The sequence below is a fragment of the Lepidochelys kempii genome, chromosome 27 (genome assembly GCF_965140285.1).
Source record: "Lepidochelys kempii isolate rLepKem1 chromosome 27, rLepKem1.hap1, whole genome shotgun sequence".
In the NCBI taxonomy this organism is placed as follows: Eukaryota; Metazoa; Chordata; order Testudines; family Cheloniidae; genus Lepidochelys; species Lepidochelys kempii.
The window spans coordinates 13165174-13188457 of NC_136406.1; the positions used below are offsets into that span (position 1 = coordinate 13165174).

Genomic DNA, 23284 nt, shown 5'->3' on the forward strand with positions numbered 1-23284 from the left:
CAGCCTGGAGCAAGGGTCAAGAGGGCCCCTGGGGAGCAGAGGCAGTGGCTGGGGGGCATTTCGCAGCACTGCCGGCCTCCGCACTTGACACGGGCCAGCTGGGTGCTGCAGGCTGGACTGGGAGCTGTCTTGATAACAAGCAGCCAGGTAAAGCACTTGGCAGTGGCTTGATGGAAGAGCGTCGGGCCGGGGAAAAGGAGGGCTCCTGCTGGCAGCCCCACTTCTTGCCTGACCCCGGCTCAGATCCCTAGGCGCTGGGCCAATTGCGGGGGGGAGCAGCTCCGGGGAAGGAACACTAGGTCCCCACCCAGTGACAATCTTCCTGCTCAAAGCGGGGCAGGGATCAGGGTCCCCGTGAGATGCACAGGGGGTCTGCCCTGGGCAGGGGGAAGAATCAGTGTCCTGGGTAGACGCACAGGGGAGGGGTCTCTGCCCCATGCAGGGGGCGGGGCCAGCGTCCCAGTGAGAGACACTGCAGGCCGGGCCAGAGGAATCGAGGTGTGAATTCACATGAGGAGCAGGCTGAGGATGGAGCTTCCCCCGCTTTATTGAACAATTCCCTCCTGGCTGCCTGGAGTCCCCGGAAAGGGCAAAAGCCGCAGTTAGCAGCCTTCCCCCCGTACATGTCTACTCCTTACAACGTGAGCAAGTCCTGATTAGCAGAGCCCTGGGGAAGCCTCCCCTGTCCGGCCTCTTCGGGGGACCCCGGCTCCGTAGGGGGCTGCGTCACCGTGGGGAGGTCACAGGGAGGTGCCCATCAGATTCACAGGGCGCCCGCTGTACCGTTTGGAAATGTCTGCTTCAATCTGAAAGACAGGGCACAGGTTCAGGCCCAGGGTGGGGTTACTGGGGGAGAGGGCAGCCCCCCCAAGGATGACTGGTGGGAGGGGCAGGGACTCCATGGAGGGGGAGGAAGTGCTGAGGACAACGAAGCCTGAGTTACACAGGCTGGGAGCCGTTGTGCATGAAATCAAACTCAGGGGCCTGCGGCTACATGGGAAAGAAAGGGGGCACCATGCGGGCAGCATCTGATTCGGGACCCCTGCGTCACAGGGAGGGGGCACCGTGAGGGCGAGATCTGACTGGGGCCCCGTGTCACAGAGAGGGGGGCACCGTGTGGGTCAGATCTGACTCGGGGGGCCCCGCCTCACAGGGGCGAGATCGCACCAGCGGCCCCGTGCCCCAAGGCCAGGGGCGCCGGGGGCCCTTCCCCATTTCTTACCAGTTTCTGCAGCTCCTTGGTTTTGTGCACCAGCAGGTCGAGTTTGGGCTCGAGGGCACCCTGGTCCTCCAGCGTCTCCTGCCTCTTCTGCGCCGTGAGCTCCTTCTTCAGCACCAGCAGCTGCGCCTGCTTCAGCTTCTGGCGCAGGAGCTCGCTCACACGGTCCACGTACCTGCCCCACGAGACCCAGGTGCGCCATCAACACCCTCCCCTTCAATGCCACCAAGACCACTGTCCCCCTGCCCCAAGGGGCTGCCTCTGCAAAGGCTACCCCAGAGCTAGCTTCACTCTGTCCCCCCGACCCTAGCGTCCCCTCCCTTGAGGACAAACCTCCCCATCCCCACAGGAAAGAACGGGCTCGCCCCCCCACCGCGCAGGCTGGGAGAGAGGAGGGGGCCCCCACGCACCTTGGGGAGGCCAGGATCAGGAAGAGGTGCTGCATCCGCAGGTTGATCAGCCGGCCAATCAGCTCCCGGACAGCCGCCGCCATGGCGCCCACCTTCTCTGCGGTCTGGCCCTGCAGGACGGGCGGGGCCAGCTGGAACTGGCTCACTGACACCACGTCGGCCTCTTCGCTCATTTCCACGACGCGCTGGGACAGGAAGGTCTCTAGCTGGGGAGGGACGGGGAGGCGGAGAGTGGGGAGCAGGCGTGGACACCCCGGCGTACGCGGAGCACGGCCCTTTCAAACCCCTTGGAGAACACAGAGTTCCCGCAGCCCAGGAGAGGCCCGGATGCGGGGCCCCTTCCCACCCATGAGCCAGCTCAGCCCTCACTAGAAAGGCAGAAATCCTTTGGATGCAGGCTCTGGGCAGAGCTCCCAGGAAATAACCAGGAGTTTGGATCGCTGGGTTCTGTTGCCAGCTCTGGGGGGTCCAACTGTCCGAACAAGGGGGTCTGGAACTCAGGACTCCTGGGTTCTATTCCAGGCTTTGCCATTGAGGCAGTATGTCTTAGACTGCTCCGTGACTCAGTTTCCCCAGGTGTATGAGGGGGATAGCAACATACCCCACTCCCCCTTAATTCCTTAGTGTGTGCTAAGCCCTGTCCCGGGATACCTCCATCAGCTCATCGATGAACTGGCTCCGGGTCTCCGGGTTCTCCAGGAGGGTCAGAGCATCAGGCCCTCGGGCGACTCCAGCTGGGACTGAACAGGAGAAGCACACAGGGCAGGGGGGAGACCTCACTGAGCAGCCGCGGAGGGTCTGGGTGGGCTCCCCACCCGGGCACCAGATCGCCTCGAGTCACTGCCCCTCACCACAGAACTCCACACACTTTCCTGGGGCAGCCGCCCAGCAAGACCGGCCTGGCGAGCACAGCGCTGGGCCCAGCCGCCCTGGCCAAGCCCCCAGGGGAGCAGCCGGCCTCCTTCCAGACCTGGCATCCTTCTGCATTGAGAGCCAATGCGAACCCAGTGCCCGAGGTAGGACGTGCCATCCCCCGGCGCCCTCTAGTGGCTACCTGATTTTCCGTCTGGTGCTAACGCCACTCACGTGCCAGGTGTGCCCCGCTGGCCGTGCCAGGGGCCTGACTCCCTTCCCCCACCCCAGGAAAAGCTCTGCTGGCTCCACGCATTTGGGAACCTCAGCCCCCACCGCCCTGTCCCTTCCGAGCAAAATTCCCCCCACCAACACCCCCGAGCTCTGCCAGGGAGTCAGCCAGCACCCCAGTGTGACAGAGTCTCTGAGGCCAATATCGGCGCAGGTTAGAGACTGGGAAGGAGAAGGCCACAGACAGGCACCTTGGAGGGTGGCAGAGGTTACGATCCCAGCTGCACGGTTCTCAAGTACCTTCCCCGCCCTGCCTCCGCACCAGCCACCCACCCCACTTTGCTCGACTGCCCCTGACACTGCCAGCCGCCCTGGGGCTGCGGAGAGACAGAGAACGAGGACCTTACCCTGGATGCCAGCCTCCAGCACCGTGATCTGCACTGGGTCACCGCCACTCCCGTCTCCCCAGTCTATCCCGTCAGTGCCGGCTCCCTGCAGCGAGTCAAACGCAGCCTCCTGTAAGAACAGGCGCTCTGTCCCATAGCGCTGCCCCCAGGATGGGAGCCCTGAGCTGCCCTCGCCTTGAGAGAGAAGCAGCCAGGAGCTAGCACTTTACATAGGATCATCCCCATTTTACAGGTGGGGAAACTGAGGCATGGGGCGGGAACTCACTCAGCGGGGCCAGTGGCAGCGCTGGGAATGGAACCCAGGTCTGAGTCCCAGTCCAGTGCTCTAGCCACTAGGCCACATTGCCTCCACAGTTTACGCCTTCCCCCAGGGTCCCAGCCAGACCGGATCCAGCCTGTACTGTGCGGCACAGCTGTGATCCCATGGGGTGAGTAGCTGCCCGGCTGGTGGCTGCTCAGCGGGGGGAAGAGGGGTACAGCACACACCCACCTGTGGGTCAGGTTCCAGTGAGATCCCCCAGTCGACCTCCTCGGCCTGGGTTCCGTCTTCACCAGAGATGCTGTAATCAACCCCCACGGGGGCAGGTGCGGACTCCACCCCTAAGTCCCCCCAGTCGATCTGCAATGAGAAGAGCAAGACACCCCCCGAGAGAGGAGCTCTAATCGGCACCAGGCTGCGAGAGCCTGGAGCATGGGGCTGCCTGCCCTTGTGCTCTCTCTAGCTGGCAGCTCCAGGCTGAGCTGATCTCCTTGGCCCCCGGAGACACCTCTCCTCTCGCTGCTCTGGACCCCCAGGCGCTATCCCGGCTCGCTCTGGAAGATGCTGCCCAAGCACCTGGGAGACCAGCATCCCCTTCACACAAGCCAGGGGTGACCCTCAGAAGCTTGTTTCAGATGCTCTCCGGGAGGCTGGAAATCACGCCAGAAGTCCCGGAGGAGCCGCCGGTTCTCGTGGTACCTCGGCATGACCAGGCAGCGCTGGAAAGTGCAGGGAGGAGGGTGATCCTGTATGTTTACACTGCACTGAAGGACCCCCCAAGCGCTAGGGATTCCTTTCCCCAGCAAAGAAATGCAGCCACCTCTGGGGCGGAACCAGTGCCCAGCGCAGCCTACAGCACGGAGGGGAAGGAACATTCTGGAGAAGGACCCAGGAGCAAACCCCAGAGCAAACCACAGGACCTGTGAGCTCCATGCAGAGCAAAGAGGACCTGCTTTTCTCAGGTCTCTGCCTGCCAGTGAACTCCTGGGACTCAACTTCTCTCCCTGGGGAAGATGCAGGGCTGAGTTGGCCTGGCTGGGCATGAGAATAAGCCAATCAGGAAAGACTGGGTTGAGTCTGGGTCAATTCACTGGGCCTGCCCCACTGCCTCTGTACCATGCAAGGCAAACTGGGCATTCAGACTTGGGCCCACCTGCTTAGCAACCCCCCTCGGGCCATAGTTTCTTCCATTCGATGGCAGCCTGGCGGGCACCTACCGCCTCCTCGTCCTGCTTCTCGGGCGCCTCCTCCGCCGGTGGGCGCTCCACCGTGGTGGGCTCCACCCCCCTCCTCCACTCATAGACGGTCGTGTTCCCGCGCTCCTGCACGTGCCGCAGCAGGGGCACCACCCGCTCCGGGGGGCTGGAACACACGACAGGGCCGGGGCAGCGTCAGGGCAGCCGGGCACTGGGAGCCCTTCTGCTCCTGCCAGCTGCACCGATGCACGCAGTGCCACGGGGCTCCGGGGGAGCAGGCTGGGGGTCTGCATCAGCTGTGAGGGCCTCAGCTCAGTTCTGAGCGGGGAATCTCCCTGACAGCAGCTGCCAGGAGCAGCAACAAGGACCCCGCTCGACTCTCTGGCACTGAGATAACGACCCCTTCTCCCAGCACTGCCACAAGCTGGACGTGGGCGGCTCAGAGAGGGGGAACATAGAGCCCAGGGATGGCAATTTACAGCCACCTTTCTCCTTGCAGTCACAGCAACCTTATTTGGATTTAAAGCAGGCTTATTGCGGTCTCTGATCCTCCCAGCCAAGGAGGGATGGGGAAGCTTGGAGAGACACCAAGGAGCCAGCAAACCAGGCAGCTCACTCCTGCTGAGAGGGTCTGGGACTGAGCCCAGCAGTGCTCTGTCCGGAACGGGGGTATTTAAAGACGGGCCCAAAACAGCCAGGAAAAGCCCAGGGCTTCCACAATCAGCAAATTCCAAGGGCAGATCTCAGCTAGGAAACTGAGCAGCAAAGGTGGGTTTGAAACCAGAGCCGGGGCGCGGGGGGGAGGGTTAGACCTCCAGAAACCACGTACCGGCAGGATCGGGGAGGGAGGAAAGAGACACCCTGGAGCAGAAGGAAGCTCCAGAATCCCCCTCCCACTCAGAGGCTCTGCACATCTGGCCTGCCTGCTCCTTAACATGCCCAGACCGGGGGGCGACCCAGCAGCGTTAACACCTCTGGATTCGAGTTCCGGAGCACAGGGAGTCTCAGCACAGAGGATCAACACTTGCTCGAATTGGGGGAGAGGAGAGGGACCAGTCTGCCTCCCCCCTTGCTCTGCTTGGCGTTCCCAGTGCCGGTGTTTGGTTACCTCTCACACACGAACTGCACACAGGCCTGGTATGAATCGATGGCTTCCGAGAGCACCCGGGCCCCGGCCCCGATCTCAGTCAGCAGCGCCGGCAGGTCCTTCACCAAGGCCAGCAGCTCCCGCCGCACGTTATCACCCTGCCCAGTGAGAACAAGCGGGGATGCATTAGAGCAGGGACCCGGGTACTCAGGTCACCAGCCAAACCACAGGGCTAGCTTGGGCTGCCAGGATGGAGCATTTGATCCCAGCAAAGGGCAATGGGTGGAGGAAGGAGCCCTAGAGAATGCTGGAACGCAAGCTGGCCTAAGGCCAGGAGACCACCAACAGAGCCAGGGGGAGCTGGGGTGGGGTTGCCAGGGGACAGCCCCCGGGGAAGATGCTCAGCTGCTGGAGCGCAGAACAGGCAGGAGCGAGTGGATCCGATTGTCCTGTCAGCACGTGGTGCTGAAGCGGCAGGTGGGGCAGCTGACGAGAAGCAGAGGAACCGGAGCCCAGTGGATCTGCAGGGGTGAGCAGTGGTAGAACGAGCAGTCCCACGGGCACAAACCTGGCACTAGCAGCCTGGGCGCAAGGAGCCAGCTCAATACTGGGTGCGGGGGTGGAAGAGGCACTTTCCAATGCAGGTGTCCCCCTCGGACAGGCACATCTGGCCCTCGGCTGCTCAGACAGCCTGCCAGGGGTGCAGGGAAGGCATGCCCAGGGTCCTGGCGAGGCCCCGAGGTTTGGAAACGGGGAGGTTCCTGGGACGAGCCATTGGTAACAGGCAGGTGAGGAAGAGCCAGGGGCAGGGCTGTTCAGGGCACCGGTGGGAATGGCTGTGCAGTGCTGAGAGCGGTCCAATACCATGGGGGTGGGTCACTGGAGAGGGCACTGAAGGCCCAGGGATCTAAGCGATGGGGGAGAGGTGGCAGGAGCTGGGACCCTCTCAGAAAGGAGAGGCCCAGCCCCTCCCGGGCACAGGGGGGCACACGGTGGGTGCTGTGCGGGGCTAAGGCATTGCCCACGCTCTCTGAGCAGGCCCGGCCCCTCCTGGGCACCGGGGGGCACATGGTGAGCGCTGTGCGGGGCTAAGGCAGCGTCCAGGCTCTCTGAGCAGGCCCGGCCCCTCCCAGGCACAGGGGGGCACACGGCGAGCGCTGTGCAGGGCTAAGGCATTGCCCACGCTCTCTGAGCAGGCCCAGCCCCTCCCGGGCACAGGGGGGCACATGGCGAGCGCTGTGCAGGGCTAAGGCATTGCCCACGCTCTCTGAGCAGGCCCAGCCCCTCCCGGGCACAGGGGGGCACATGGCGAGCACTGTGCGGGGCTAAGGCATTGCCCACACTCTCTGAGCAGGCCCGGCCCCTCCCGGGCACAGGGGGGCACACGGCGAGCGCTGTGCGGGGCTAAGGCAGCGTCCAGGCTCTCTGAGCAGGCCCAGCCCCTCCCGGGCACAGGGGGGCACATGGCGAGCACTGTGCGGGGCTAAGGCATTGCCCACACTCTCTGAGCAGGCCCGGCCCCTCCCGGGCACAGGGGGGCACACGGCGAGCGCTGTGCGGGGCTAAGGCAGCGTCCAGGCTCTCTGAGCAGGCCCAGCCCCTCCCGGGCACGGTGGGTGCTGTGCAGGGCTAAGGCAGCGTCCAGGCTCTCTGAGCAGGCCCGGCCCCTCCGGGGCACAGCGAGGGACTCACAGTGATGCCGTACTGCTTGCAGGAGGCGTAGAAGCGCTCCCGCATCTCGGCGGCCCCCAGCTGGCACTCCTCCTCCTTGCGGCTGCACTCCTGCTGCAGCTGCTGGCACTTGCTGATCTGCTTCTTCAGGGACGGGATCTCGTAGCTGACGTTGCGCAGGAGCAGGCTGGCGAGCTCCACTGTGCAGGGTGGGGAAGGGACAGACAGGAGAGGAGATGCGTGGGGCACCGACCTTTCCTACCTGGAAAGCCAGGCCAAGCAGGTTACGGGGCCGAACAGCCCCTAAGCCGAGGCCGCAGGAGGATTCTCTCTCCTAGCGCTGCCCCACTCGCCCCAGCCCCACCACTCACTTTAAGGACATGCAATTCCAGTGCTGAGCTCTGGGCCGGGAGAGCGAAGGCTTCTATGCCAGAATGGGCACAGTGCTCAAGCCACCGCAGCCACGTCCCCGCCACCCCTGCCTACGTGCCTTAGTTCTGACACTGCTGAGACGGTTACTGCCGCCGGTGCAGAACGGCTTCTGTGCTCCCCGCCCTCACGCAGCTCTGGGTGAATGACTCCTTTATACGGGCTGCAAAAGGCAGAGGGAAGTGGGGATGGGACAGGACGCAGGGACCTGGCTCAGCACGTGAGAGCTGGGAGTACAGGTGAGCTCACGCCAGGCAGATGCCATCCCCAGCAAGTCACACCCAGAGCTCCGGCAGGAAGAAAGCAGGCGGCTGCCCCCTGCTAAACACCTGCATGTCCCACTGCGGTGAGGTGAGGCTGCCTTACCTAGGTAGGTGTTTTCCTTTTCATACAGGGACAGGATCTCCTGCCAGTCCTGCAACAGAGAGCAGAAGAAGGGAGAGGCTGAGATGATGCCAAATGCAGCTGGAGAAGCACAAAGCCCCTGAGCACCAGCCCATGCAGCGTGAGAGCCAAAGAACAAGCAGGGGCAGGGCACGCGGCCACACTTGGCGGCGAAGGGGGAGTTCAGTGCTTGGGAAAGGTGCCCAGAGCCAATCAGGCAACGGCAGCACAAGCTTCCCGCAGACCCGTGGCTCAGTGGTGCAGGGCCTCTCAGCTGAGATGGTGGGCTGTGCGCCAGGTACCCTCTAACACAGGCACTGAACTGACAGCATCCACCCATCTGGGTTGATTAGTGGATACAGCACCTGACTGAGCCTCAAGAGACCTGGGTTCTAATCCTGGCTCTGCCACAGGCCTGCTGAGTGACCTGGGGCAAATCACTTCCCTGCTCCGTGCCTCAGTTTCCCCATCTGTACAATGGAGATGACGACACTGATGGAAAGCACTAGATAAGAGCTAGGGATTATTGTTACTTGTTTCACATAGGGGCCGCTGTACAGGCCCCAGAGAGCAACAGCTTCTAATTGCTGTTGACTCAGGCTGGATTCAAATCGGCACCCTAGAGATGTTGGCTCCATGCATCCCGCTAACAGCCCAGCCCAGCCCGACTTGCTTGAAAGTGGAACCAACTTGGCAAATTCTTGGACAAGTCCGACTCCACAGGCTGCTCACCTTCATACGCTGGGAAGAGTAGCGACCAAAGATGTTTTTAGTGGAGGCCTCGGTCCCTTTAAGAATTTCCACAATTCTCAGGCAGTGAAAATAGTGAATATCTGGAATGAGACAGAGAGAGCTGAGATGGCAGCAGACGGGATGCGATGCCCTTCCCCCCCTCAGCCCCGGGTGACAGGGTGAGGAACCCAGGTTTGCTGAGCACAGCTCCAGCCCTTGGCACTGTACACTGGGGCAGCAACAGGGCAAGGGGGCACATGTCACTGGGCTTCTGTCTCCTTTCTAAACAGGGACGTTTGTAATACCCGAAGCCCTTGGGGCTGGATTCCTCTGGCATCTGCAATGGGCCTAGTGCATGCGAGAGGTGACTGGGGGCAGGGAGGGAGACACACAAGCACCTCAGCCCCAGGATGGACACGCTCACGACCCTCGATCGCAGCAGCGAACTGCTACTGGGGCCACAGAATGCCAAACAACTGACCAGGCCCCACGGACGTCAACAGCCTTCATGGCAAATCCCCTGCATTAATGGGTCCTGCCACCCCTGCTTCAGATGCTGGCACCCAAGCCTGCGTCAGGGAGATCCTCCCCCCACCCAGCTCCACTCACAGGATCCCGAGAGCAGCTGCTTGATCTCCTCGCTCTCCGGCATGTCCTGAATGGCCACGTTGATCTTCTCCCGGATAGTCAGCACGTGGCTCTGCCATTTCAGGTTGCAGTGTCTCCTATCCACCAGCCAGTCTGTAGCGGGGACACACGGACGTTAAACACCTCGATGTCTGCCAGCGGGAGCGAGGGGCAGCCGGGAGACAGCAGAGGGAGGGCACTGCTGGGGGGGCGTTTCCGGTCATTGGCTCAGGGACAGGAGTCCCTCACCTCTATGCAGCTGCTGCAAAAGCGGTCAAAATGGGTAGTGACTAGAAGCCATCGTCACCCTCTGGCAGCTGTTCAGTAGCCTCTCTGAGCTGGAGGGTCTCCGGGGGGGGGGGGGCTGCAACACAAGCTCCCCCCCTCACTCCTTGCTGCCTGTCTCAGCAGAGAGAGATAAAGAATGAACTAACTTCTCTCTTACTTCCCTGAGCAAGGAGGAGGCACGTCAGTGTGCTTGGGGATCCGCACCCGGCCTGTTCGGGGGATTAAGGGAGGACTCCAGTCGCCAGGACTGGCAAGCCAGCACCCCACCCATACGCTGACCCCACTAATCTATACAAGGCCTGTGCTGACAGGGGCAACTCTGCTCCGCTTCCTCTGGGGTTTCATCCCAACGGGAGAAATGAAGACAAATTCTCCTCATTCCTGAGTCCTGTTGAAATCAGAAGGACATGAGCTTCACGGTGGAAGGAAACTTCTGCGCGTGCTGACAGCCAGTTCTCTGGCCGACCTAACCCCTCACCCTCTCCACCATGTGCCCCTCTCCCAGTGCATAAAAACATGCACCACAATGCCCTCCCTCTCCAGCCAGAGACAGGAGCGAGTATCTTACCTAGCAGCTTGCTTGTCTGGATGTCAATCGGCAAATTCTGACAGTCCTGGCGAGGAGAGACATACATTGCAATAAACAGGGAGAATCTTCTGGATGAACAAAGCCTGATAATGCAGGAAACAAAGCCAGTGCACGGCCTGTAATCCTCCCCATCCAACACACCTTCCCACCCACACCCCTAGCATCTGCCATCTTCCAGCATTTCCTGCTCCGAGCCCATCTCTGACACTCTCCTGCAACCCCAGCTCCTAGCAAACGATGCTCCCCAGCCCTGGGGTTCCATGTCCTAACAGAGGGCAAAGGTCTAGTCTCTTGCGGTGCTGATCCAGACTTGGATGCTCTACTTTCCTGGACAGACAAAAGATGTCTGGGGACAACGGGTGAGGTTACGCTCAGCCAGCATATGACAAATGCATTGTCACGACCGCACCAAACGTTTGCAACTGTTTTTGTTTGGAGACCAAAGTCAGCGGGAGGGTGAGATTTCCACCAGAACTCTGAAAACAGCCGACCTAGTACAGGGAGTGCAGGAGATGGAACTCAGACAGCAGTCAGGCCTAGACTGGGGAACTCCCTGCCACAAGAGATCCAAAGGACTAGGGGTCCCACGGTACTTAGAACTAAATGCAAAGATTTAGCTCTCCTACAACACCTCTTGACATATGCACACACGGAATCAGTGTAACCTGCCTGATTAAGAGAATTTAGTGTGTTTGGGTTTGACTCTTCCAGGAGTAAAACAGAGAGAAGTTATTTCTCAATTGTTTCTTTGAAGGACTTGGGCCTAAGTGCCTCCTAGGTATCTAGGCATCTAACTCCCGTAGGTACCTAAATATCACTGGGGATCTGGGCCTTAGATACCAGGGGGATGAGGGCCATGTGAACACCCAGGCATACAGATCAGAGCAGCGGTTCTCAAGCTTTCCCACCGTGGGGCCCTTCACTCCTCCATCGACCTGTTCCACAGTGGAAGCCCCTCCAGTCTAGCTGAGACTCCCCTCCAGCGTATCATGGGAAGGGGAGCAGCTCTGACACCTGCTCAACACCCCCAGCTTGAGAAGCCAGGACTCAGAGAAACGTATACGGCGCAAATCCAAGACAACCAGCACCCCCAGGGAAGGGGGGGGGCCGCTGCTCTGGCGGGGGTGGGGAGAGAGACACTTTTCGGGGGGGTTGCTCTGGCAGGGGGGAGGCTGCTCTAGCGAGGCAGGGAGGACACTCTCCTGGGGGGCTGCTCTGATGGGGGGGGGGAGAGAGGACACTCTCCTGGGGGGGAGAGGATACTCTCCGGGGGGGGGGCCGCTCTGGCGAGGGGGGAGAGGACACTCTCCGGGGGGGGGGAACCGCAGCACTCTCCGGGGGGGGCCGCTCTGGCGGGGGGGGAGAGGACACTCTCCGGGGGGGGCCGCTCTGGCGGGGGGGGGGGGGAGAGGACACTCTCCGGGGGGGGCCGCTCTGGCGGGGGGGGGGGGGAGAGGACACTCTCCGGGGGGGGCCGCTCTGGCGGGGGGGGGGGGGAGAGGACACTCTCCGGGGGGGGCCGCTCTGGCGGGGGGGGGGGAGAGGACACTCTCCGGGGGGGGCCGCTCTGGCGGGGGGGGGGAGAGGACACTCTCCGGGGGGGGGGCCGCTCTGGCGGGGGGGGGGAGAGAGGACACTCTCCGGGGGGGGGCCGCTCTGGCGGGGGGGGGGGGAGAGGACACTCTCCGGGGGGGGCCGCTCTGGCGGGGGGGGGGAGAGGACACTCTCCGGGGGGGGCCGAGGACACTCTCCGGGGGGGGGGGCCGCTCTGGCGGGGGGGGGGAGAGGACACTCTCCGGGGGGGGCCGCTCTGGCGGGGGGGGGAGAGGACACTCTCCGGGGGGGGGCCGAGGACACTCTCCGGGGGGGGGGCCGCTCTGGCGGGGGGGGGGGAACCGCAGCCCTCTCCGGGGGGGGCCGCTCCCACCTGCATGCCCCTCCGGCCTCGCTCCTTTCCGCTCGACCCTGTCCCCGGCCGAAATTTGGAAACTCCGCCCCCTCCCCCCCAGCCAATCACCGGGCAGCGCCCCGGGACGGCGCCGCCAATCAGGACGTACGCGCGCACGGGCTTACCGCGCCCAATCCAAGGGAAGCAAAGTGCCACGTGCCCGCGCTCCGATTGGCTGGAGCGCGGGGGGCGCTTTGACCAATTAGAACGTGGCTGGGGGGGGGACAGTGGCGACAACTGCCCGGCAGGTGGCCCCAACGAGCTGTAATCTCAGACGCGAACGGGAGGGGCGAAAAATGTGCTCTACGACGCACGCGCAGTCAGGGTTAGGTTACCCCCACGTGCTGTGGGCACTTGAACCCAGCCCTAGCCCCCAGCTGGCCTGGCAGCAGCCCCGGGGCACCCTGGGACCTCAGCTCCCTGCAGGGGGTGCAGGGTGCAGCAGTCGGTTAAATCAGCTGGAATACATGGGCCAAAGGTGTTCACATCACCCACTCACTGTCCAACAGCATTAAACAAGGTCCGGGGTAGAGACCCCAGCCTGCCTAGTGTCACAGCAAAGACAGCCCTGAAAACCCTCCCGGCCTTTCCTTAAAGAGGCAGAAAAGACGGGAAAACAGCGGAAGCCTTTGAAACGTAAAGGACCGAGTAAGGCTTTCGTTCTAGCACGTCCCTTGAGCTGCAGAGAGGCTTTCGAAGGAAAAGCCCCCTTGTCTGACAGCATCAAAGATGTATGCAGGGTCGGTCCCACGATAGTAGCGAGACAAGGCGGGTGAGGGAATATCTTTTCCTGGACCAACGTCTGTTGGTGAGAGAGACGAGCTTCCTGAAGAAGAGCTCGAAAATCTGTCTTTCTCACCATCAGACGTTGGTCCAGTAAAAGATAATGACCTCACCCACCAAGTCTCAAAATATGGTATTGTTTCATATTCTCTGTGTGTATATAAAGTCTGCTGCAGTTTCCACGATATGCATCCAATGAAGTGAGCTGCAGCTCACGAAAGCTCATGCTCAAATAAATTGGTTAGTCTCTAAGGTGCCACAAGTACTCCTTTTCTTTTCGTCCTTTCGCAGAAAAGCAAAGACCTTAACAAGGGCTGCGGTGGCTGTTATTACAGTCCGATCCCATTTCATCCCAGGTGGCATTTTGGATTTAGCTGGAGGAGGCAGATGTGTGATGCTATCTAGCTCCCTCTCTCTGACCTGGTCTGGTGAGGGCATCTCTTTAAGATTAGGAGGATGAAGACCCAGGGACTTTGGAAACTGTGGGTGGCAGCCATGCTGGTGAAACTTGCTCCAGTGGCCTCCATCTGTTCTTCTGTCTTTTCTCCCCAAAGTCTTTTTCTTTAAGGACCAAAAAAAGGAGTGATGGGTGGACTAGCCCACCCCTTATTTTGTCCACCAATTAGGCCCAATATCTGACACATCCATTTTCATTCATTAATTTCTGGTTCCACGTCTATCTTCACCAAGCATGATTGCAAAATAATCCTTGAATCATATCAATGTGGCCTTTTTTGTTTGCACTAATGTAGTCTGTCTGGTTCTCTTGCATCTGTTCATTACAGTTATTATTGAAAAACAGCTTGATCTACTTTCCATCAACAATTGTTATTATAGGCTATTGTAACATCTTATGAACTTTCATGTACTTTTTACAATTGATCTCATGATTAGGGTAAATGTATAGTCCCAATAATCACAAAATGAAAATTTTCTGCAGAACCCCCACCCCCGTCTTCTGAGCAGCACTTTTGTGGGTGTCCTCAGTAAACAGGGAGTCAGCCACCTTCTTGATTTTGTTTTGCTTCCACTAGCCTCCCACAAGAGTTGGTCACATTATGTAACCTTGGTACACATGATATAATAGCTGGTATAGGGCAGGTTGCCAGCTGCTTGTTGTCCTTTTGCAGGGCCTGAAAAATACTGTTTTTGATCTTTTTTCCTCTTTCCAGTCCAATACATGCAAATACACCGGGTTAACGTGGGGAGAGATTGTTTCCTTGTATTTTTTTTTTTAAGGCTGCCTTTAAAGCCACCTTAAATCCCAGACATCCTGGGCAGCTTTCTGGGAGGAATCCTGAGTATTGAAACCTCTAGGCATGAGTTTGTGGCCAACGTGAGAGCAATGTGAAGCCATGTTTTGTGCCCAGTGTGGAGCGAGGGCACTAGGAACTGGATTTATATAGATGCTGGTTTTCTTAAAGAGCTTCTGCTGGCCACTGAGTAATGACCTTCATGGAGGCAGGTGGAGGGAAAAGTTGTTTCTGTATGAAGCACTTAGGGAATGAGGCAGGATGTGGGGTGAAGGTTCAGAGGGTTTGGATCTGCCAATGAAGTTCTAACCCTGGAATGTCTGTATTGGGAGCAACTGACTAGCTCGGGGATTGGTGACAGGATAAAGAGCCTTTCACCTTTGTCAGTGATTCAAAGCCAGCCTAAAGTTATCTGATCTATGTGAAATGAGTTTGATGGGCCTCAGCCCAGAGGTCCCTCCACACCTATTACACGTGACACCGATTGGCCCCTATGTTGGCAGTCTCAGCAAGGAGGCAATGGCATGAATCAAGAATAGGTGTGCTGGGCACATGGGCGGCATGTGAACCGCCAGCTGGGAGAGGCTAGCTCCCAGCCCCGCCCCTTTCACACACACACACCCGGTCAGAGCCCAGAGGTCCTCCCAGCGCAGCTGCTGGCCCCCGCCCCAGGCTAGTGCCCCCAGCCCCAGAGCACTGGGAAGGCGGGCGGCGCAGGTGAGACCCAAGCTGGGGCCATGAAGACTATTGGAGCTGCGGCGGGGGGAAAGCCAAGGGGTAGTGGCCTGGAGTGGAGCATGGGCACGGCCACACCTGGCTGTTTGGGGAGGCACAGCCTCCCCCAGCCTACGATACTTACCACCCAGGGCTGTGCCCACTGAACTCGTCTACTCTTGCCACATGCAAATTCCTCGTGAGGTGGGCAGGTTTCCCCCAGAACAACAGATCTTGACATTAGCCCCCCTTTGCGATGAATGGGGCAGTTCACAGCTCTCAGAGCTGCTGCACCAGGCTCTCTGCAGACTCAGGCAGACACCATTTGCTTCACATTTTCAAGCTTTCCCTTGCAGCCACGAGAGGTTGAGACCTACTTCCTTTTGAAAATGAAAGCTGCGTTTCTGATGTAGTCACCTGACTCAGGAAACCACAACCCTTACGCACAGACCTAGAGTGCCTACTGTCTTCATCTGGGCCTGGCCAGGTCCTGAGGCAGAATTCACGAATGGTTGTGAAACACAATAAGATCCTCAGAGGGAAGGGAATATATATTGTTGTTACTAGTCATTATTTAGAATCGAATTAATATTCATTCATTTGCATGCAAACAGGATCTCGGGAAGCCAGAGGCAACCACTCCAGCTGGGAAAGAAGCCGAAGAACCACTCCAGAGTTTACTAAGCCAGTGACTTTAAAAAGGAAAAAAATGGGGCCAAGGTCCCAGAACCCCAGAGCTGGAATCGGAACCATGGAAAGGCTCCCCAAAATGTCAGCCGGGGTAGCATTGGGGTGTCTGAATGACAGAGGCTTTGTGCTTCTGGCCGATGGCTCGGGAGCAACTTGCCATCTGTCATCCCTGCAGGTTTCCTGACAGCAGCGCGAGACTGGCTAGCACGGCGTGGCTCCAGCCCACGTCGCTACTTGCTGAGTGGCTCAATTGGATTGGATTTTAGCAATAACGAGGGTTCAGCCGTCAAACAAGGCAGCTGCAGGAGATTGCATGTGGGAAACTGAACAGGAAAAAGGCAAACAAGTCACCCTGCCCGCTGGGCTATGCCTGCACATGGAGACACGGAGAGCACACACACTCTGAGCTATACATGCCAGATACACACCACATAGAGCTATATATGCATATAGGCCCTCATGCGTGCACAGCCAGGCGTCCCCTCACCTAGGCACACACACACAAACAACCCCTGGATCCAAGATAAGGCTTGCATCCATCAAGCAGTTGTTTCCACTGACTCTGTTTGTAGCCTGGGGCTGGGGCTGACCCCTTGGTCACTGCCACACATCATGCCGAAGTGACGATGATTGCCCCACTGCGATTGGATCTGTCTCTGTGATGAATGGGGCCAGGCAGCCCCCTCCTTCGATCTGCCCAGCACCATGTGTTCAGCCACCAGGTGGCTGAGGTCTTTCACCTGTCAAGAGAGGGAGGTGTGACAGTGTCTGGGACAGCTGGACACCAGCAGCATGGAGAGGGCTAACGGGAAGGGCAGCTAGGGATGGTGGCTCCTCTGAAGGGCCCCGACACAGGTATTTTCCACCGGACCCTGCTCCCTGGAGATGGGGTTGAAACCGGGCAGTCCTCCAAGAGGTGGTAGAGGGCACCCTGAAGACTCCCACTCCCACTCGTGGGGGAGACCCCACAGACTCTGACTGCGGCGTCTCCCACTGGAAAAGAGACCTCCATAGAGAGGGGGGAGATCTGATGGACAGTAGGTTCCATAGTCCCACCAATGCCTCTGTCAAGCAAAGCCCGGCCTCCAGCCCCAGCTCCGGTCTGGAGTACGGGTGGGGAATGCAGGTAGGGCTGCCTGCGTCCACCCCCAAGTCATGGAGCTTGGCAAGGAGCTCAGAGCCGCACCGATGCTGGCAACAGAGCAGTGAAAAGTTCCCCTTGGGGCGAAAGTAAACTGCAGCTCAGAGCTGTGTTTTCCCAGGCAGGCCAGCCACTGGCATGGAGTCAATGCGCTTTCTGTTGCTTCCCGAACACACACTGCTCTTTCTTTCTGTTCGGGTTGTTTGTTCAGCACCCCCCTGCCCCACACCCCCACTCAGTATCACCCTCCTCTGCAGCCCCAGGCAGAAGGAGCAGCATCCATTGCCTCTGGCTAAGGAATCGCCTCAGATTCCTTGGCTGAATTCCACTTGCTGCCTGGAAACACAAAGGATCCCAGCAAAGATTTACCTGGAACAGATCAGCCTCCCCACGAACCAGGGAGTCCCGGCAAACCCACCCCCCCGTGACGTCAGCTGCTTCGAAGAGGAGTGTGGTCTGGCTGGCCAACCCGAAGGCCACCCCCGCCCCACCCTGGTTGGACTGGCTCCACCATCTTGGTTCCTTTGCTTATTCCCTGCATGTCAATGTTTCCTGGCTTGCTCTGTTTCCAGCCCCATTTGTTCCAGAGTCCCAGCTGTAGGACTCTGTCTTCCTTGTCCACCCCTGCCCCATTGGGGAAGGGTTAGAAGGCAGCACTCACAGAAGCCTTCAAAGGTCATCAGAGAATCAGTATAACCCTAGAAATAAGCGGCTAGAACCCACTCCATCAGATGTATGAAGTAAAAGGTACAGGAGCAGGTATAAATACATTAAAGGATGTCGGTTGCTTTACCAAGTGTTACATCAGTCTAACGAGATAAATCAATTAACAGCAGGATACCAAGGGAGGAGAAATAACTTCTGAAGTGGTAAGAGAGTGGCCCATTACAGACAGTTGACAAGAAGGTGTGAGCAACAGTAGGGAGAAATTAGTATGGGGGAAATTAAGTTTAGGTTTTGTAATGACCCAGTCACTCCCAGTCTTTATTCAGGCCGAACCTGATGGTATCTAGTTCGCAAATTAATTCCAGTTCTGCAGCTTCACGCTGGAGTCTGGTTTTGAAGTTTTGTTGTTGAAGAATTGCCACTTTGAGGTCTGTTGTTGAGTGACCAGAGAGACTGAAGTGTTCTCCTACGGGTTTTTGAATGTTATGATTCCTGATGTCAGATTTGTGTCCATTTATTCTCGTGCATAGAGACTGTCCGGTTTGGCCAATGTACACAGCAGAGGAGTATAACCCTCTGGGAACTTGCCCTTTTATCCTGTATATAACTTGGGACACAGCGCCATCTAGTAGCTAGAGCAGGTACTCAGGACTCCTGGATTCCTATCACGCTTCTCCCATTGATTCGCTGCGTGATCGCAGGCAGCCCACTTCCCCTCTCTATGCCTCAGTTTCCCCTTCTGCAAAACCGGGAGAATGATAAGTCCTTATCTCCTGGGGAGTAGCGAGGCCTAATTCATTCATGGCTTTAAGATCCTGATATGGGTAGCACCAGAGACAGGCAAAGCACTATCATCCCCGGGCCTTCTCAGTGCAGGCATAGCTAGGCACAAACTCCTTCTAGCTAGACGATCAGGGGCTGAAGGTTGTGCCAAGCGCTATGGGAAAGGCCATTTTCCTTAGATTTACACGCAGGTCCCAGATTTAGTCCACAGAGGTGAAATGACGTGCCAAGTCACCTCAGCAAGTCAGTGGCAGAGAACCCAGGAGTCCTGACTCCCCCTTCGCTGCTCTAACCCCTGCCCTGCCCTGCCTCTTGTACGCATAACCTGAGCAGTAGCCTTCAGGAGCTGTAGAGTGAGCAAACAGAACGGCTGACCTATAAAATGGCCCAACAGAAACGCTATTTTATGCAACACACAGTTAACCTATTGAACTGGCTGCCGCAGGACAGATGGATGGGTAGATAGACGGGATGTTAATGAGTCAAACGCTGGAGCATGCGTCAAAAGAGCATCAGACGTGCAGACGGATAATAATCATGTCTACAGGGAAACCAGCTAGGATAAAAATAAGCAGAGCCACTAGCTCTTCAATTACAGGTGATTGCCAGACAGGGGTCAAGAAGACGCTTCTCTCCCTGGGATAGCATAGCACAGCTGGGGCTGCACCCTCAGAGCACTGGCCAGCAGAGAAGATCAGCCTGGATACACCACTGATCAGAGCTGCAGCAGCAGTTCCTATGTCACCAGGTCTGTGAATGGAAGGGGAAGCTGACTTGGGAGTCAGGTCTGGCATTCCTTCCTGGTTCCGCTACTGACTCACTGTGTGTCACTCGCTTCCCTCCCTGTGCCTCAGTTTCCCCCATCTGTAAAATGGGGATACGGGATCTTGGCCCACCTTTGGAGAGTGCTTTGAGATCTATGGCTGGATATTGCTAAGCATTAGTATTGTTAAAATTATAGCTAGTACCAAGCAGCTAAGAATGAATGAGCGCTCAGCTCCGTGGTCTTGAAATCTTGCCAGGAGCTAGGCGGGGCTGCTTATCTCGGAAGTAAACTAACCAGGCCTCATGCCCTCCAGAGCTGATCCAAGAGCTGGTTCCATCCACCGGGAGGGGAAAGGGGTGATATTCATGGCAGCTTTGGACCCAATTTCACTCTTTCCCTGGAGCTGCCCGGAAGGACTGTTTATACAAAAAGCGGAAGCTGAGCTTTGGGTGAAGGGGAATGGGTCAGATCAGCAGGGTTTAAAGACCACGTTCTGCCATCAGCTACAGCCGGGCAACCCCACTGCAGACAAGGGAAGTATGGGGCAGCAGGGGCAGCATATGGCCCTTCAGATAGATACAATTTCTGCTTGCTGGAGCTTCACGTGTTAGCCTCGTCCTAACCCATAACGCAACAGATTGCAATGGGGCACTGCTGCCTCTGGGGCCGTGACAGTAGGATCTTATAGGGTCCCTGGATTCCATACTCCTCCTCTCGGCCATTACTCTGATGCTGTCCCTGCTGAGTGCAAGTGGGGAAACAGGAGACCGACGAGGCTCAAGCCTTCGGCCTGGCGCGGGCGGGTGCCGAGAAGGGGGCAGGCTGCAGAGGAAAGCAGAGATGGAGGAAGGACGGAGGCAGAGATGCACAGAAAGAGGAACCGGTCTGGCAACCAGTTTAGCCAGAGTCTAGTTTCGACTAATCCCTAGAAGGCAAGAATAGCGAACATACAATATCCTGCTAGGCAAACGGCACCAGCCGCTTTAACCCTTTGCTGCCCAAGCATCAGGGTGTCAGGCCACCTAGAGACCCTCCCCCTAGCAACCCCATGCTGGAGAAGCCCCTGCCCCTTCCTTTCCCCATGCCCCAGGTGAGCGTAACCTGAGCTGTTGTAGAAAGTCAGTGGCAGCAGCTGCCCAGATCAGGTTTCCCCTGTCATGAATATTCAGCACTCCCCTGGCCCAGCCTCTGTTACTATTTACTTAGGCAGGAGTGGCTGGATCTCGGGTTAACCTTGACACAGAGCAAAAGGGAGCAACAGGTAAAACAGCAGCTCCCCTGCACCTGCCTCCACATGCACCTGAGATGTGACAGTCGCGGTCCCCACCCTCTCCGGGCGCAGTGCAGCCCCTCAGTCCGCAATAGCGCCCTGGAGCTATCCCAGCCCCCGGTTCCCTCTCTCCTGCCACTGAGTGTTCCCTCGGGGAGCAGAACGCAACCAGCAAGGGGCTGAATCGAAGCAGGTACGTTGGCCAGGGTGTTTGGGGGAATGGGGGGCAGGAGAGGGAAACCTGAGCCCCGACGTCGTGCCTCAGTGCCTCCATGAATGTTTCATTGATTAGTACTGCCGAGGACCGGCCAACCTGGTGCCGAGCACCTTGAGCTCTGGGGAAGTTGAGGGCGCTCAGCCCCTGGCAGGATCGGGCCTGAAGCCAGCTTCAGGAGGTGGCAGGCTTGACCATGATCCAGGGAGGATCTGGACGGCTCGTGGGGGAGTCGGAGCCTTTCCCCTCAAGTGGGACCTGTTACCTCTAGCCCAGGCTGGCAGTGACCAAAAGCTGCTCCTGTGTGATTGGGATCCATGGGAATTGGGGCGGCGGGGGGGTGGGGAGGGGAGCGCATTAGGGGCATTCATTTGTTGCCATCTCAACAGGGAGGCCAAGGAGTCAATGGGCCAGGGAGACTCAACTCTTCTTAGCCCTGGAGATGGAGGCACATGCCAAGGGGGGCGTTTTGGGGGCATGGTTACCTTGTCACTCCCCTGGCTAGCCCTGATCGGTAGCTATCACTGGCCATCAACCCAGCAGCTTTCACGGGATGCTTTTTTGGTAAAGGTTCAGCCTTCCCAGGTGGAACAGACAGCTGGTGCCTAATGGGGTGGGGAGGGCTAGCTCAGTGGTTTGAGCATTGGCCTGCTAAACCCAGGGTTGTGAGTTGAATCCTTGAGGGGGCCATTTAGGGATCTGGGGCAAAAAATTGGGGATTGGTCCTGCTTTGAGCAGGGGGTCGGACTAGATGACCTCCTGAAGTCCCTTCCAACCCTGAGATTCTATGATTTCTATAACCCACTAGCCCAATTCATCCCTGACTAGAACTGCTGAAGTCTCTCTAGGGCCTCTCCGGGACAGACCTAATGACAGCAGCACCTGCCCTAAAGAGCCCAATGGAGGGGGAAACATTGAGTTTGTTCCATGCAAAATGAGCTTAATCCTTGGCCTGCTGGTTGCCAAACGAATGCTAAGGGGGTGGGGGTGTAGAGATACTGGCCATTTGAAGCCCCTGAAGGGTTATACCAGCCCTCCCCCGTGCTGGGGCTGCCCCCCGTCATATGCAAACACCAGCTAGAGATGGCAAGGGGCTCCCCCACCCCCTTGTGGGTCACTGACATAGGAAAGCGACTGCACGCGGGATGCACCACGGCAGCTCCTTCCATGGGAATCTCCTGCTTGGGGTAGAGAATCTCCTGCTTGGGGTAAGGCTGGGTAGGTTTTGGAGCGGCCAGTGGGAATTCTGGAGGGTTGTTTAGGGGGTAGGTAACAGCAGGAGAGGAGTCTCATCTCACAGGCCCCCAGGAAGCGCTGCATGGAGAAGGGTCTCTCGTGCCATCAGCAGAGCAAATGGGCCACTCAGGGCACTGAGAGAGTGAATACGGGGGGAGGGGTAATCAGGGGGGATCCAGAGGGCAGAGATCTCGATACTGGAAACCTTCCCCACCAGGCATGAGGAACTAGCACCCCCCCTGCACCCCCCAATATACCCCTGCCTGGGCTCTGCTATTCTGCCTGAGCTATGAATGTTTAACTTGCTGAAATATCTGATGGACCTGGCCCAAGGTTATTGCTACTTCTCACGGGATGTGCCCTCTCGTCACCCGCTACCTGCGAAGGCTGCCTGTGCTGAAATCTCCCTCCTCCCCCCCGGCTGATGTAACACCGACCGCCCAGCTTGCAGGAACTCCGCCACTCGGTCACAAGGCTGCAGAGGGGAAATGGAGCCCCTATGGCTAACAGCACCTGTGGGGGCTCAGGCCCGTCTCAGGTATGCTGTGCTCAGGGAGGAGGCAAGAAGACAGTTGAGCAGAGAAGCCCAGGGAATTGCTGGCCAGATCCTCTGGCAACCTCCCTGTGTCCTCTCCCCTCCCTCACATTGTAAGGAGAAAAGAAAAGGAGGACTTGTGGCACCTTAGAGACGAACCAATTTATTTGAGCATAAGCTTTCGTGAGCTACAGCTCACTTCATCGAAAGCTTATGCTCAAATAAATTGGTTAGTCTCTAAGGTGCCACAAGTCCTCCTTTTCTTTTTGCGAATACAGACTAACATGGCTGTTACTCTGAAACCTGTCATTGTAAGGAGAGTGATCACTTTAGATAAGCTATTACCAGCAGGAGAGTGGGGTGGGGGGGAGAGAAAACCTTTTGTAGTGGTAAACACCCATTTTTTCATGCTTTGTGTGTATAAAAAGATCTTCTGTGCTTTCCACAGTATGCATCCGATGAAGTGAGCTGTAGCTCACGAAAGCTTATGCTCAAATAAATTGGTTAGTCTCTAAGGTGCCACAAGTCCTCCTTTTCTCAGTACAGGAGGTCCCTGCACGTGACCGTGGGTTCCACTTCCCCAGAGAGACCCACTGGATTTCAGGGCCAGGGTGACTTTGCCTGGGATTTGGCTACTGGGCTCATTTCTGATATGGGAATTTTCCCTGTACGTTTATTTGGGGGGGAGGGCGGGGGGCTAGTGGTGGTGCTGGGTGTGTCCTTCTGTGACTGCCTGTCACTGTTTGCACTTTACCCGGGGATCTCTGCGTACGCATGGGTCTGTTTGAAGGTGGATGTACGGCCACGCTACGTATGTGTGTGCTGGATTCTCAGCAGGTGCATGTAGGTCTGCACAAGAGCGTCTGTGCATACGGGTGCCCAGACAGACAGACAGACAGACAGA

General features: G+C 58.1%; 1 protein-coding gene across 3 annotated transcripts in view; it reads right to left on the minus strand.

The window, feature by feature from the left end:
* Positions 1–529: 529 nt before the first annotated feature.
* Positions 530–23284, minus strand: part of CDK5RAP3 (CDK5 regulatory subunit associated protein 3) — a 28726-nt gene continuing 5971 nt past the window's right edge. For 2 of the 3 annotated variants that reach the window (XM_073326350.2, XM_078850771.1), the window contains 13 exons: positions 10361–10406; positions 9487–9618; positions 8878–8978; positions 8128–8176; positions 7354–7532; positions 5683–5819; positions 4596–4740; positions 3610–3738; positions 3120–3204; positions 2281–2369; positions 1630–1835; positions 1223–1394; positions 530–806 (listed from right to left, as the gene is read on the minus strand). In XM_073326350.2, coding sequence (XP_073182451.1) covers positions 741–806; positions 1223–1394; positions 1630–1835; positions 2281–2369; positions 3120–3204; positions 3610–3738; positions 4596–4740; positions 5683–5819; positions 7354–7532; positions 8128–8176; positions 8878–8978; positions 9487–9618; positions 10361–10406 — 1536 coding nt within the window. In that variant the 3' untranslated portion in view covers positions 530–740. Of the gene's footprint in view, positions 807–1222; positions 1395–1629; positions 1836–2280; positions 2370–3119; positions 3205–3609; positions 3739–4595; positions 4741–5682; positions 5820–7353; positions 7533–8127; positions 8177–8877; positions 8979–9486; positions 9619–10360; positions 10407–12308; positions 12380–23284 lie in introns of those variants that run through there. The other variant, XM_073326351.2, reaches the window with a different exon arrangement.